A 15,226-nucleotide genomic window follows, 5' to 3' on the forward strand; every position below is an offset into this window, starting at 1 on the left:
TTTTGAGTTGTTTAGATTATATATCACACCCAAGACATTTTCCCCTCCCCCCCCCCCCACATTTCGTCATGCATATTTGCAGGCTACGTTTTGGAAATCCAAATCACTAGAACCCATTTAATACTTACCTGCAATCAAGCCGCACAGAAGAATATTGCTGGCTGTATGCTGAACTTCCTGTCCCAAGGTGCAATTTTGTTTCTTCACTGTAATAGAGTGAGCTCTGCACCTATCTGTATCCAGCTCAGTACTTCAAGTCCAGCAAGTGATTATCCTAATCAACACAGAGAACAAGACTGGAAATAGCAGGGCCTTGGGCACAGAAGGAAAAAATGGCCCTATGCAAAAGCTTACCTGTAGGTAAAACGATGATGATGATAATCAAACAGAACAGGAGATGCCCTTGGTGGTGAGTGGGCTTTTCCATCATTTTTGGACAAAGGCTTATTTTATATTGCCCTGTAAGTACAAATTCATCCCAGTCTTCTGGGCCAGTCTGCACAGAAAATGGAGGTAATGCTGAATATCTTTAGAATGACCATTCCTCAGTGGTGTAGCACACACACTTTTATGCTGAAGGCCCTCTTTTTGGTCTCTGGCATCTCCAGCTACAGCTGAGAAAACCTGGATAGATGCTGCCAATCATTGTAATAGTTAGATGGACCATTGATCTGACTTTGTATAAGCCAGTTTCCTGTGTAGAAGCAATGCCATTTATTTTTTTTTACCATCTTGATATTTTATTAAGGATTTTCTTGTTTTACACAAGTAAGTGTAATGCCTCGTATTCCCCCCCCCCCCCATGTAACATTTTTACAAATCCATTTCATTTGTTGAGGCATTAGGGGGAGAAGAAAAAGAAATAAAAAAGAAAGGGGGGGTGGAGAGAGGGAAGATGGATGGGGGTGGGGTCGGGTGGGGTGGCGGTGTTTCTATTATGTTTAATGTATGTAGAGTTTGGTGTCAGCGTTGCTTGTGTTGTTCACTTGTGTTCCTTTGGTGGTGAGAGAGGTTGGGGTTGGCCTAGGGTGTGATTGTTTGCTTGTGATTGGCTGTGGTGATCTTTGTTTTCGTGTGTGTGTGAGGTGGGTGGGTGTTTTGGATAGAAGCAATGCCATTTTTTGTTCTGTTTAATACAGTTTCAGTCTTAGTACTCAAGGTGCAATCTTATACATATTTGTTTACTCAACCTTAGTTTGCTTTAAGACATCTGTTGCATATTTTGGCTTCACAGACTGAACAGCAGAGCCAAAAGGGGAATTAAAGAAACTTTAGAAAGTCTTCATAGAACTTTGATTAGAGTCAATCAGATGGTTTGAAATAGCACATAGTATTGCCTTCATAGAACTGCAGTTCAGGATGCATGTGAAAAATGTTACATTTCTCCCACTTCAAAAGCATGTTTAAAGCAGCTGCTGGTTCCCGGAAAGCAGTAGTATTGTAGCAGCTGAGGGTGGTGGGAATGGGGAGAATCACATAATTGTTTAGTTGAAAAGGGATCATAAAGGTCATCTAGTTCAACCCCCTGCAATGCAGGAATCTTCTATCCAATGTAGAGTCTCTCCACATCACATAGACGTGGGGACTTAAACATGACCTTTTACATGCATGGGTTGGGGGGGAAAGGGAGTGGGAGAGCAGGGGAAAAATGAGCAGCAATCCCAGCTGTGTTTGTGAGAGTGTTTGAGTGCAGAAGAGGCGGTTGGAGAGGAGATCAGAGAAACTTGTGGACTGGTTTGGAGAGAGAACAGAGGGGTTTGGAGTGTGAGGGAGGTGGTTGGCAGAGCTTCAGACAACAGAATAGTCCACCAAAACACAAAGCATCACCATCATCATCGGCTTCTGAGAAAACAAAAAAGTAGAGGGTGATTCTCATGCTGATAGACGTGTTGGCTTTGTTGGATTGCTTGAGGGCTGGCATGTCTGTGAGTGCTGTGGCATGGAGATTTGGCCAGCATGAGTCCAGCATCCATGCCCATCAAGGTGTATGAAAAGGAGATCCATGGGGCTGTGGCAGTAAGTACACCACTGACCACAGCGAGGTGTAGGACAAGGCTTTGGTGGAGACAGAGAAGGCACTGAACTTGTGGCTGGAGGACACAAACCGGAAACATGTCCCATGGATGGCAAGCATATTGTGCCAAAAGACACCGAACCTCTATGACTTCTACCAAAGATGGGGACCAGCTTGCTATGAAATTTGAAGCCAGGCCAGGTTGACTTAACAGCTTTAAGATCTGCTTGGAAATCAGCCTCAAGTTCATCCATGGGATTGCAGACACTCTGAGACTATAAAAGAAAGTGTTTGATGAGCTCAAGAGACAACATCGGCAGCTGCCAATCACCATGTGCCTCACACAGATACCAGCAGATGTGCCCGTGCAACGCACCTCTGAATCTGAACCATAGCCAAGCACTTCTCAGTCTTCATATAATCAGAAGCATCATCCAGCGAGAGAGGAGGATGACTTCATTCGTCACTCACAGGTAGGTGCCACCATTTGAAAAAATGGTTTTTAAGTGGTCTTCTAGGGATTGTTCAGGCTTTAGTGATTTTGCTTTTACATGCAATGGTCAAGAACATAAGTGAGGTGAGAGTTACCTATAGTTTTAAGACGAATAGAAACTTAAGGGCAAGCCTTTTAGTCAGTATGCTCTCTTATAGAAGGTTAAGCAGAGTTAATTGATGTTGTACATATATGGATTGTGTGTGTGTGTGTGTGTGTGTGTGTGTGTGTGTGTGTGAAATTCAACATTGAATTTGAAACATCATGTTGAACACAATACATGGTACCAGGAGTAAAATATGTTTTGTGAGGGTATTATGGGATATTTGAAGGCTCCACATCTCTCTGTGAAGCAGCTGAGGAATGGAAGAGGGACAAGTGTAAGGAGGAGAAAGTGGTAGTTTTAAACAACTGTAGAGATTCAAACAAAGCAGAGACGGAGAGGAAAATTTTGTGGTTTTAAGCAATGGCAGAGGTTTGAGTAGAGCGAGTGGGTAGACATTGCAGTGGGAAGAATGGCTTAAAACAGGGTTTGAATACAGCAAGAAAGGAGATGGGAAAGGATGTTTCCCCCGTTATTTTTCCTTGTAAAACTATTTTTTAAAAAAACGTATTTCTCCCTTCCCAGTCTATTCAGACCTCTCCCATTGTTTTAAACCACAACTTTCCCCCTCTCAGTTGTCTCTTTTGTCTTGCTCCCATGTCACTGCCGCTGCTGTTGTGCAATCTGTCTTCTCTTTTGTGCCCCTACCCCACTCCAATTTCATGCAGTCAGGATTGTGATGGGGCACTACAAATCCTCCAAAGGGGGCTGCATGATGACACTCTTAAAGCTTTATTATACTGAAGGACCAATTTATCCTAACTTTGTGTCTTCCTTCCAGCTACTTGGCTACATCTCAGAGACTAAAGGCTTATTATGTGTATGTCCTTCAAATCCTGGGACCCAGGTCTCTGCAGGACTGGCTCTTCATTAATTTGGAACAGCAGCATATGGAAATCGTATATGGGAGGTCAGTCACAGGCATCAAAGTGCTGTTTCTCCCATACACACTCATTTGTACATGTGTCCCAGGTATGGAGGTAGGCGGAGCATTAGAATAGTTAAAGGTGGTATTTGTATGCCTCTCACATCTATACTTTTCCATTTGCTTTTGAAAGTTACATGAACCCTAAAGTTACATGTATATATGGGAGGAAATCTATGTTCCTCCCATTTGTTGTTGTTTAGTCGTGTCCAACTCTTCGTGACCCCATGGACCAGAGCAAGACAGGAGTGCCTGGTGTGCTCTGGTCCATGGGGTCATGAAGAGTCGGACACGACTAAACGACTAAACAACAAGAAATGGGAGGAACATAGATTTCTCATTTCTTGTCATTGTCCTGCCTCTTTATGTCTATATGCACATCGTAAAGGTGAGAGAGGTATTATTAAGCCCTATAGCTAATAGGTCCTTTCCCACCTGTAGGGTGTTGTGTGCCCATGCAGGGAACAAAATATACCCACCAGTTTTGGGCAGAAAAGAAAGAAAAACTTGAGAAGCTCTTGCTATAGTTGTCTACTGAAAAGTAATATTGCATAGTGCAACTACTATTAGAATTCGTGTATTTCAGGCTTCCTCAGCCTTGGCCCTCCAGATGTTTTGGCCTACAGCTCCCATGATCCCTAACTAACTGAACCAGTGGTCAGGGATGATAGGAATTGTAGTCTCAAAACATCTGGAGGGCCAAAGTTGAGGAAGCCTGGTGTATTTCATCGTAGTCTTAATTCTATTCTAGGACACATGGTAGCTAGAAAAGAAACTGAGGCATCTGTAGGCTTCAGCAAAAATTCATTATGGCTGCAGTCCTACATACTTAGCCATAGGTAAGCCTCGTTAAATTCAAATCACCTTCCCTATTTATAGGATTATATTGTGCTGTTATATACTGTATTGACTTCAAACCAAAACTAATCATACTTATATCAATGGGACTTAACTAACTTGCTCAGCATCAAACAGTGGTTGGAGAATTAGATTACCAGGTTGCTAGTATGTTTGATTCCAGCTGTATATTGGTCTAAAAGGTGTTTGAAGACATGTTACAGCAGTTGTTACAACAACAGGGTATATTAAGGTTACCAGATTTTTTTCAATGAATCCGGGGACACTTTTCAACTTCAGTGGATTTTGTATGGGGACTGATTTGTAAATCTGGGGACTGCCCCCTGGAAATGGGGATGTCTGGTAACCTTGAGTTATATCCCATAGAAATCAATTGATCAAGCCAGTGTCTTGGCAGTTGTAGCAAAGTTTACTTAGAAGGAACACTTTTTGTACGTTACTTTCTATGAAGCAATACGTTCAGTGCACCATCTTGTGGCAGACGGCATTATTATCTTTCAAAGCACATTCTGGTTTGCTTGTTAATAGAAAACGTTATGTTTATATTCAGCCCTGAAGCAATGTTTGCCTCTTAAAGTTCCATTTGAAGCTGTGACACACCATGCAGTTCCATCAGACACTGAACACATAAAACAGCACTGATTTTCTTTTATTGACAACGGGGGAGAAAAAGAATCTGTCACCATTTGGTTAACTGAGGTCTGTTTAAGTAAAAAAAAGCAAAACAAAACGCAGTAAAACAAATGTACGTGCAGATGTTTTGCAGATCAACCTGCTGAAAGGAATAACCAAAAGACAGGTCTGAAGCTAAGATCAGGCAGCGGGAGATTAGCAAATAGAAGGTAAATGACATTATTAAATAGGTCTTACTTTGAAACTTCCCATATAAACAAAGAATAAACATCAATAACACCACCAAATAAAGCCACAGCAGATAATAGTTTCTCCTCTAAGCTTTTGTACATTATATATTAACTTTTCTGCCTTTCAGTTACTTCCTCTGATAAAGGTGACTTCTGAGAAGTCTCAGCAAGGCCGTCTTGGATAAACATGTTATTAGACAATCAGCTGTCTAATGCCTATTATAATGAAGAAATGGAGGGCAGCATTTTTCTATATAACTGAAAACTTGAAGATCAGGATTTATTTCCCCTTGATGTTTGTTCTATGCCAACGTTGGCCAGCATCTGAAGAATCTGGAAGGCAAAACGTGAGTCCTAGAAAAAGCTAGTTTCTTCTTGGTCCATAAGTAGCCATTGAGGAGAATGTCTCTTGTTAACATCCTATAGTTGATTTTTGATCTTGTTGATATTAAAAAGGAGAGCCGTCACAGTGCTTTTCTACAAGTATATATAACAATTGTGTTTTGCCTTTAGAGGTCCATTTTTGGCTCAAATCTTTCTTTTGAAAATCATCAGAGGCAGGTGTTGAGCTCTAAATATTGACAGATTTCTTTTAAAAAGTAGGAACATGTTGAAGCATCTAATAACTCTGCTAAACATATCCAATTGACTTTGCTACAATTCAAAACTGTAAAAATGGTGGAATGGAAGGATACAAACAGTATTGTTGACACTGTATTGTCAAGTGTTTGCACTAAGACCCCATGTACCATAGATTTAATTTCTTTTAAAAAATCATATTTATATCCATTTACATGAGACTTACACATATTAAAAGAAATACATACACAGTAAATACATAAATTCTAGTATTTTACAATAAAACAGATGAAACAAGTTTAAAAATGAGTGTCTCCTTTTGATAAAAGCTTTCCTGCACTTCAATCAAATTTATGATGATAGATACATTGGGGTTTATTTTATTTCTTTTAAAAAACTTAATTAGTAACTATTACCTTATTGAACTACCCAATGGGCGCAGTCCGGCCAGTACTGTTGCTGCACATTCTTTAGTCATTTCAATGGGGCTGTCTGAAACTTATGTTACCTCCACTGAAATGAATTAGAGTTGCATGATGGTAGTACTTGGCAGGTTGCACCTTAAAACACAATTTGTAAAAAGATCTCCATGTAGTTTAGTCTGATAAATATTCTAGTGTACTTCCTTATACCCTGTTCTTGAATAAAAAGCTTCTTTTCATAACGTGGTGGTAGTGCACTTCAGGTAAAGTAGAAGAGTTGGCATCTAGAGGTGGGGGAAAAATAGTACATTCAGTAATAACTCCATTACAGTATTCTGTTACTGAGCCCAAGGGTCTCCAACATGGTGGTGCCTGTGGGCCCTGCAGAAGTTTTCCCTGGCAATGCAGGGCACCCTTCTTTATCCCTCTACAGAAATTAGGCTCAAAAATCATTCTGGTGTAGCCAATACAACAAGTTGTGGTGTGTGCTTGATTACAGCATGTGGTGCCCCCCAAAAAGGTTGGTGATCTCTATCTTAGGCTCATTGTTAATGAATAGTAAATGGCTTCTAGAACAGTCCTGTTGAAGCAGGCAGGATTATTGTGGAGGAAAGGGGCTGCAGACACAATGGGGAAAATCTGTCTTGAGGCACTAAGGAAATTTAAACATAGGCAGTATCTGTAGGTATTGAGCTACCAGCCCCAGATTCCTTTTACCACTCAGACCTAAGTATACATATTTTACCTGAAGCAATCAAGGTAAATGATACTGTTTTCTGTGAGAATTTGGATTGTAATTGTTTAGTCATACAGTGGTACCTTGGGTTACAGACTCTGCTAACCTAGAAGTAGTACCTCGGGTTAAGAACTTTACCTCAGGATGAGAACAGAAATCGTGCGGCAGCGGGAGGCCCCATTAGCTAAAGTGGTACCTCAGGTTAAGAACGGACCTGTGGAACAAGTTAAGTTCGTAACCAGAGGTACCACTGTATAATATACCGAAGCAGACATGTTAATACAATAAAAAGCCCAGTTGGAATTTCACTATCTTAATTGTTTTGCATCTTTTTAAGGTAATATATTGGGTTGCTTTTTTCTCTCTCTAGTAGAATGTTTCCTTTGATAGATGCAGGTTGGGAAATGTTTCAGATTTCATTGGTGATAGTATTGGTCCATAAATTACTGTAGCTACCAGTGGAATAAATGTCAAGGGCAATGGTATTTGCAATGAACCCATAGACGGCACTCTTGAATAGTAGTAGTAATAGTAGTACTCCTTGCAAACTGCACCGATTCATTTTTCTATACCTTTAGCAAATTATTTTTATCTGCCTAGTGCTGTTTGTATTTCCTAATTTTAGAATTTGTATTCTCAAGCAATGGCTGACGCTGTGGTAGTAGCAGTAGATTAGATAATCATAGGTTTGATATTTGCAAGCATTGGCTCTTTACTATCTGAACTTGCAGTGAAATTTGTAATGCTCTGGGGCACTCCATTTCATACCCTTGGCATGCTAACAACAGCCTACATAGCTCTAATTACAAGCTATTCCATTTCAGTGTTTTTGTCCTCATTTGGTTTAATGTTTTTTGCTTGGGAGAAGGGAAAAGCTTTCCCCCCTCTCAATTCAGAGCTAAACTACACATGGCATTAATGATGTGTGTAAACAAGTGTGCTATGTCTGGCTGCTTTTATTTTGGAGAGAAATCCATCTTGGGGCCTGGTGCTAGAATCTGCTTCAAATGTGGATGGGGTCCTGTGCTAGTTTTCTGCTGAAAAGTGCACCATCATGGTTGACATTTGCCCTGAAGGTGGTGTTTTGCGGTGTCAAAAATTGTGCGACTGTTGTTATTTGTACCCCACCCATCTGACTGGGTTGCTCCAGCCACGCTGGTTTCCACCCAGCTATGCTCAAGGAGCAGAAGTAAGACACATGATAAAACAGAGGAAAGTAAATTGGGGTTTATGGAAAAGAAATATTCACATGCTCCTCAATGGAGCAGTTTAAGGAAGTCTCTCAGCCCCTCATGGGAGCCAGAGGGTGGCGTGATCAGCTGAGAAGTGGTGGGTGTGCAGCCTGTGCAGGGTGTACTCTTCTGGTCAGTCACTCCTGGAGCAACCAAGCCCTGCCCCTGGCTTGTGGAAGCTGCCAGAGCAGTATGGGAGGCTTCCCACCTCTCAGTTGAGTGGTTTAAGGAATCCCCCTCCTGCTCACATCAGCCAGAGGGGAGAAGCTTGATCAGCTGAGGGGCACGGGACTGGGTGATGTATTTCAGCTGCTTCTGAGGAAGAAGCAGCCAAGATACACACACTGGTATTTAGCTGCTTACACCACAATGTTAAAAACCAGTTATCACCCAGCCCTAGTCCTCTATACCCTGTTCTACTCTTTATGCTGCACGCAGGTTCCTTCGATTCACTTGAGTCTCATCCCTAGGCTTAGATGTTGAGAACTCATAGCTGCTTATTGCTCAATGCTGTTAATGTGCAGACAAAGTCTAAGAATAGTCAGAAGTTGTATAGCCCAGGCATACCTTCACTATCCCAGTGCCCAGACGTAATTCAGTGAGTACTTCCCAGGCCCTTTGAGAGAACCCTACACTGCTATGGTTATTGTTTCAGTTCTGCCCACTCCACCCCAACAACAAATAAGATAGCTTTTTAATCACTCACATGAGTTCACCTCCATCCTTTTTTCCATGCCAGCCTTGTCAGCACGAATACGTGCGAACCGTCGAGCTGTCTAGTCTCTGCAATCGCGCTGACGCCACTGCACATTGATAACCAAAACAACAAGAAGAATCTTGGAATTAGAGGAAGAGGGAAAAAACCATGGATCCCACTCTGTAAGGTATTCTCTGTGACCCAACTCTTGAAGCTTATTTAGTGGATTGCGCACACGTACACTTAATGTTCAAAAAGGGTGTACCGTATTTTTCGCCCTATAGGACGCACTTTTTCCCCTCCAAAAATGAAGGGGAAATCTGGGTGCGTCCTATGGGGCGAATGCAGGCTTTCGCTGAAGCTTGGAGAGCGAGAGGGGTCGGTGCGCACCGACCCCTCTCGCTCTCCAGGCTTCGGAAACACATCCGCAGCCTAGGCAGCCCTGCGGGAGGTCCCGCAGGGATGTCTAGGCTGCGGATAGCAGCCTGCTTCCCGGAGCGTTGGGCGCCCTGAAAGCAGAGCGCCGGGCGCTTCGAGAACGCATCCGCAGCCTAGGCAGCCCTGAGGGAGGTCCCGCAGGGATGTCTAGGCTGCGGATAGCAGCCTGCTTCCCGGAGCGTTGGGCGCCCTGAAAGCAGAGCGCCCGGCGCTTCGAGAACGCATCCGCAGCCTAGGCAGCCCGGAGGGAGGTCCCGCAGGGATGTCTAGGCTGCGGATAGCAGCCTGCTTCCCGGAGCGTCGGGCGCCCTAAAAGCAGAGCGCCCGGCGCTTCGGGAACACATCCGCAGCCTAGGCAGCCCTGCGGGAGGTCCTGCAGCGCTCCCCACGCTGCGGATAGCAGCCTGCTGCGAGGGGCGCCCTGAAGCAGAGCGCCCCTCGCGCCAGGCAGACATCGGCCAGCCCCACAAGCTCGGGGGACAGCAGGGAGGCGCAGCACCGCCATCCCGCTGTTCCTCGACCTGATTGGGTTTCCCCGACCTGCTTTTGGGGGGGGGGGAATAAAGGGAATTTTTTTTCCTTTATTTCCCCCCCAAAAAACTAGGTGCGTCCTATGGGACGAAAAATACGGTATATCCAGAGTGCCTGATCTGTGTCCCATATTTTTTTTAAAAAAGATTCTGACCCTGCTATCAGGGCATTTGTATGTACCTTACCTATTTGACCATTATACCCATATGTTATGCTATTTATTTAGATGTTTTGCTTATGCTGGTCTGTGACCGAATAAAGGGAATTCATTCATTCCCACCCAAATATGGATATCTGCTGGAACAGGAGACACAGCAGACAGACCATGTGGTTGGGTGGGAATTGGGGAAAGAAGGTGTGTACAGTGGTACCTCGGGTTACATACGCTTCAGGTTACAGACTCCGCTAACCCAGAAATAGTGCTTCAGGTTAAGAACTTTGCTTCAGGATAAGAACAGAAATCGTGCTCCGGTGGTGCAGCGGCAGCAAGAGGCCCCATTAGCTAAAGAGGTGCTTCAGGTTAGGAACAGTTTCAGGTTAAGAACGGACCTCCGGAACGAATTAAGTACTTAACCCAAGGTACTACTGTACTGCTTCTTAGCTCAATTAGTTGCAGCCGTATGGATGAAGGGCAGGTTATAAATATAAAGAATAAATAGAATGGATAAATAAAATGTAGAAATGAAAAATACATTCACCCCTTTCATGCATTTGAAACTGTGTAAATACAGGTGTGGGGCATGGGGACAAGCATATGAGCTCAAGGTTTGCTTCAGCTCTTTCATGTACTGCTAAATAACGGTTTAGTATTACCGTATTTTTCACCCCATAAGACGCACCATGTTTTTTGGGGGGGAAATAAAGAAAATTTTTTTTATTTCCCCCCCCCAGGCGCTTGTGGGGCTGGCAGCAGGGAGAAGCGCTCTTCTCCCCGCCGCCCGCCTTCAGACCAGGTCCGGGGACAGGAGGAAGACGCGCTGCGCCTCCCCGCTGTCCCCGGAGCTTGTGGGGCTGGCAGCAGGGAGAAGCGCTCTTCTCCCCGCCGCCCGCCTTCAGACCAGGTCCGGGGACAGGAGGAAGACACGCTGCGCCTCCCCGCTGTCCCCGGAGCTTGTGGGGCAGGCAGCGTGGAGAAGCGCTCTTCTCCCCGCTGCCCGCCTTCAGACCAGGTCCGGGGACAGGAGGAAGATGCGCTGCACCTCCCCACTGTCCCCGGAGCTTGCGGGGCTGGCAGCGGGGTGTCCCCGCTGCCAGCCTCCAAACCACTTCGGGAGACAGCGGGATGACGGCGTTCCGCCTCCCTCTGTCCCCCAACCTTGTGGGGCTGGCGCTGGGGCTCTCCTGAAGCCTGGAGAGCGAGAGGGGTCGGTGCGCACTGACCCCTCTCGCTCTCCAGGCTTCAGCGAAAGCCTGCATTCGCCCCATAGGACGCACACACATTTCCCCTTCATTTTTGGAGGGGAAAAAGTGTGTCCTATAGGACGAAAAATACGGTACATCTCTTAACACATTTTATGTGTAAATATTTCACACCAACCAGCACCTGAAGCTTTGCTGCTGGCTATATTGCTTATGCAAGGTCGGCATATTTTCTTCCACATAGATAATGAATGCTTAGACACCCTTAGTTATGAAAATAAGCGTTAGCCCCATACCATCAGTTGCCATTTTTCGTGACTGTCCTGATGTTGTAGTTAATCTGAACCCAGCTGGCAGTGTTTCTGAGGAGCCAGGCATCATGCTGATTCCATGGACTTCACGTGGGGGGAATTGTCTTCGCCAGGAAGAACCTCGCCTGTAATTCTTGTCATCACTCTGTTGACACACAAATACAGTATTTAATTTTGCTAAAACTGAAAGCTAGTCTTCTGCGTAGTTGGAATAGTTATCAGTAGAAAAGTGGACTTCTGCTCGTTACAAATAGAAACAGAAACCTGACAAGGGAATCTTGTTTTAGGCTGGCCAATGAATAGCTTTATCATTCCTTTTGAACACAGCTAGATAAAATGGTCCATATATAGGCATTGCTACTCTATGGCCAGAACGCAGTGAAAAAGTGAGCCAGATAGAGACACTGAAATATAGGATGTGCACAACAGAGCATCAAATGGAATGTAATAAATAACCCTCAACTCATCCTTTGATATGGTCCCCATTGGACCCAAAGGGTAGGAAGATGCTGACTGGAGTGCTGGGGAGATTATATGCTGCCCTCCCACCATTGAGATACTCAAACTAATATACCTCTGTGGTTTTATTATTTAACAAATTACCAAAAGATTAAAGAGGGATGATGTATGCCTATCTAAAATGTCCTATGTGAACAGTGATAATAAGAATATAATCAAAAAATGGGGATAGGTGTGTGGGCCACAACTAATGAAACTGACTAGTATGTTTAGTGTTTTTTTTTTTACTAAAAGCTGTGTTCTGTAAGACTGTAATTGCACAGCCTCCAGTGGAGGATTTGTAGTATTTCATCACAATCCTGAATTTGCATGAAGTCAGGGTGGGATAGGAGAGCAAAAGAGAAGGCAGGCTTCTCAGCAGTAAAAGACTGAGTAAAGAAGGGATGGGAGGAGCACAGAGGGAACAGCAGAGATTTGAATAAAGCAGAGATAGAAAAATGGAGGGGGAATTTTAAAGAATGGCAGAATTTTGACTAGACTGAGCAGAGAGCGACCTGGGAGATCTGCAGGTTTAAAACAAAGCTTGAGTACAGCAAGGAGGAAGTTGGGAAAGTCTCTGTTGTATTAGCTTCTGTGTTGTACCTGTCACTGCTATTTTTCCTTGTTAAATCTGGTTGTGTGTGTGTGTATGTATAAGATGCTTCAGGGCACCCCGCGTGCGGGGCGGCAGGCTGCTATCCGCAGCGTGGGGAGCCCTGCGGGGAACTCCTGGAGGGCTCCCGACGCTGCGGATGTCTGCCCGGCACGAGGGGCGCTCTGCTTCAGGGCACCTTGCCCGCCGGGCGGCAGGCTGCTATCCGCAGCGTGGGGAGCGCTGCGGGGAACTCCTGGAGGGCTCCCGACGCTGCGGATGTCTGCCCGGCGCGTGGGGCGCTCTGCTTCAGGGCGCCCCTCGCTCCAGGCGGCAGGCTGCTATCCGCAGCCTAGACATCCCTGCGGGACCTCCCGCAGGGCTGCCTAGGCTGCGGATGTGTTCCTGAAGCCTGGAGAGCGAGAGGGGACGGTGCGCACCGACCCCTCTAGCTCTCCAAGCTTCAGCGAAAGCCTGCATTCGCCCCATAGGACGCACCCAGATTTCCCCTTCATTTTTGGAGGGGGAAAAGTGCGTCCTATAGAGCGAAAAATACTGTAGATATATAGATATAGATATAGATATAGATAGCAACCCTTCAGTGTCCTTCTGTTCCTGCTTTGCTCAAACCTCTGCCATTGTTTGAGGAAAGCAAGAAGAAAGAATAACTGAAAATAAAAATATGGCTTTCTCAAACCTCTTCCTCTTCCTTCCTCAGCTGCCTCATATGAGGGAGATCAAGGATGTGAAGCCCTCAAATATTCTACAGTACCTCTCCACAATCATGCATATCCTGGTACCATGTGCTGCCTTCAACATAGAAGTTCAAGATTCAATGTTGTAGTTAAAAGAGATATTTCATTAATAGGAAAACACCCATGTATGTACAAAAAGAGGGCATAGAAGGCATGGGAAAGGGTCTGAAGAATAAGAGGAGGTGGTGGCTTCATGGTTGGGTCGAATGTGAAATGGGCGCTTAGCTGCAATGTACGGAAGATGCAAGAGGTTTCTGTGGCGATCACACAGGGTCCCCGGACGTTTCACCGTCTATTGATCCCTGTGTCACCACTTTATTTATCACTGCCACCACCCAGGCTCTACCTGGTACAATACTAAGTCCAGTCCAGGTTAAATTGGAAAATAAACCTTTGTTTATTTATTGCAGTTTAACAAGTGTGTGGTTTCATAAACGGTATCGGTCAATTACAATCATGGGGTGCCTATACCTATAACTTCCAGACCTATAACTTCCGCTAACCAGACCTATAACTTCCGCTAGCTGCACTCACTCACTAAACCACCTCTCAGATATTTACTTGTCTTCCTAGCCCCTAACTATTCCTGACTCAGCTTATTTCGCTACACTAACTCAACCTACTCACAAACTCTATCCCCATTCACTCCCACTCCAACCAACTCCCAACGAACTCCCCCCTTTGCCCCTCCCAGAGCTGGTTTTATAGTCCCTCTGACTCCACCCCTGGGTCCTGATTGGGTAACCTGTTTAACTGTTTCACCTCCAGTACTCTCATATGTTAACATTACAGTCACCATGGGAGTGGTTTGTGTGCAGGGGGCGGGGAGGAAATTGCACAAAAGGAGGGGAGGAGGAGGAAGAGACATGCGGGTGAAGGTGAAAAGGGGTGCAAAGCAGGACTGCAGAATAGAAGAGTGAAGTGGCCCCCAAAAGGGGAAAGGTGAGCTCAGTAGTTGCATGGGTTGGGAAGGAGAATCTCCAGCTTAATAAGGGTTAGTGGGCCAAGTGAGCAGGGGTATGTATATATATGAGGACCAAAATCAACCATTTTGTATTCTCTGCTACCTATTAAGTATAAATAAAATTACTTACTTCATCAAGTCGTCTATCTGTTCCTAGTGCTAACAGATTGTTGTATTCTCTCTCAAGGATCTGCCGTGCCTATGGTTAACCAAATCAAACAATTGAAGCAATGTTTTTAAAAAGTTAAAATCCATGGGAAATAATTACAATTAGCAAATTTAGTTTACTTGCCTGTGTATTCTGTGTTGGAATCTGCAATAACAAAGCTAAGCTGCTGTAATCAAAGTTATCATCCAGGGCTATGAGCGATCCATGCACCCCACTTTCTAACACATTGTTTGCATATTCTCGCAATCCAATTGCTTGTATCCAGCGTATGACTCTGTCATTACTCCATACCAACACATCTATGAAAAGGAGGGAGAAAAGCATTTTCCCAAGGACTGAACTTTCAGAAATGCAAAAATGCACAGAGGGCTGAGCTGAACCAGTTCTGAATTTATATAGAAATTTCATTATATGGACTTTTCAAATCCAAAAAACAGCAATACAATAAGAGGAAATTTCAAGAGACTTGTAATTAAATGTTGCATTGTTCAGATATATTGTGTTTTAAAATTCCCGTTAATTTGTATGATGGCTACATAAAATTTCTGGACACATTTCCTTGTAATGTGCTGATAAGTCTATGCTGATTCCATCTAATAATGAATAAACTTTTAATTTCTTGCTTAGCCTCAAGGAATTATTTCATTTTAGATAAGCCCGTTCTGAGCCTGAGAGAACTTGTTCATA

General features: G+C 44.3%; 2 protein-coding genes across 14 annotated transcripts in view; one reads left to right on the top strand and one right to left on the bottom strand.

The window, feature by feature from the left end:
- Positions 1–15,165, top strand: part of ACSS3 (acyl-CoA synthetase short chain family member 3) — a 73,170-nt gene extending 58,005 nt beyond the window's left edge. The window contains exons 17-21 of one of the 2 annotated variants that reach the window (XM_083400963.1): positions 216–704; positions 1,107–2,487; positions 3,392–3,520; positions 8,965–9,109; positions 13,370–15,165. In XM_083400963.1, coding sequence (XP_083257089.1) covers positions 216–306 — 91 coding nt within the window. In that variant the 3' untranslated portion in view covers positions 307–704; positions 1,107–2,487; positions 3,392–3,520; positions 8,965–9,109; positions 13,370–15,165. Of the gene's footprint in view, positions 1–215; positions 705–1,085; positions 2,488–3,391; positions 3,521–8,964; positions 9,110–13,369 lie in introns of both variants that reach the window. The other variant, XM_083400962.1, reaches the window with a different exon arrangement.
- The window catches only part of PPFIA2 (PTPRF interacting protein alpha 2), a 272,209-nt gene continuing 262,009 nt past the window's right edge, over positions 5,027–15,226 (bottom strand). For all 12 annotated transcript variants that reach the window (XM_083400930.1, XM_083400933.1, XM_083400929.1 and 9 more), the window contains 5 exons: positions 14,663–14,838; positions 14,501–14,569; positions 11,547–11,706; positions 8,932–9,028; positions 5,027–6,541 (listed from right to left, as the gene is read on the bottom strand). In XM_083400930.1, the coding sequence (XP_083257056.1) occupies positions 8,970–9,028; positions 11,547–11,706; positions 14,501–14,569; positions 14,663–14,838 (464 nt within the window). In that variant the 3' untranslated portion in view covers positions 5,027–6,541; positions 8,932–8,969. The remainder of the gene's footprint in view (positions 6,542–8,931; positions 9,029–11,546; positions 11,707–14,500; positions 14,570–14,662; positions 14,839–15,226) is intronic.

The sequence above is a fragment of the Podarcis tiliguerta genome (genome assembly GCF_965153285.1).
Source record: "Podarcis tiliguerta genome assembly, chromosome: 10".
In the NCBI taxonomy this organism is placed as follows: domain Eukaryota; kingdom Metazoa; phylum Chordata; class Lepidosauria; order Squamata; family Lacertidae; genus Podarcis; species Podarcis tiliguerta.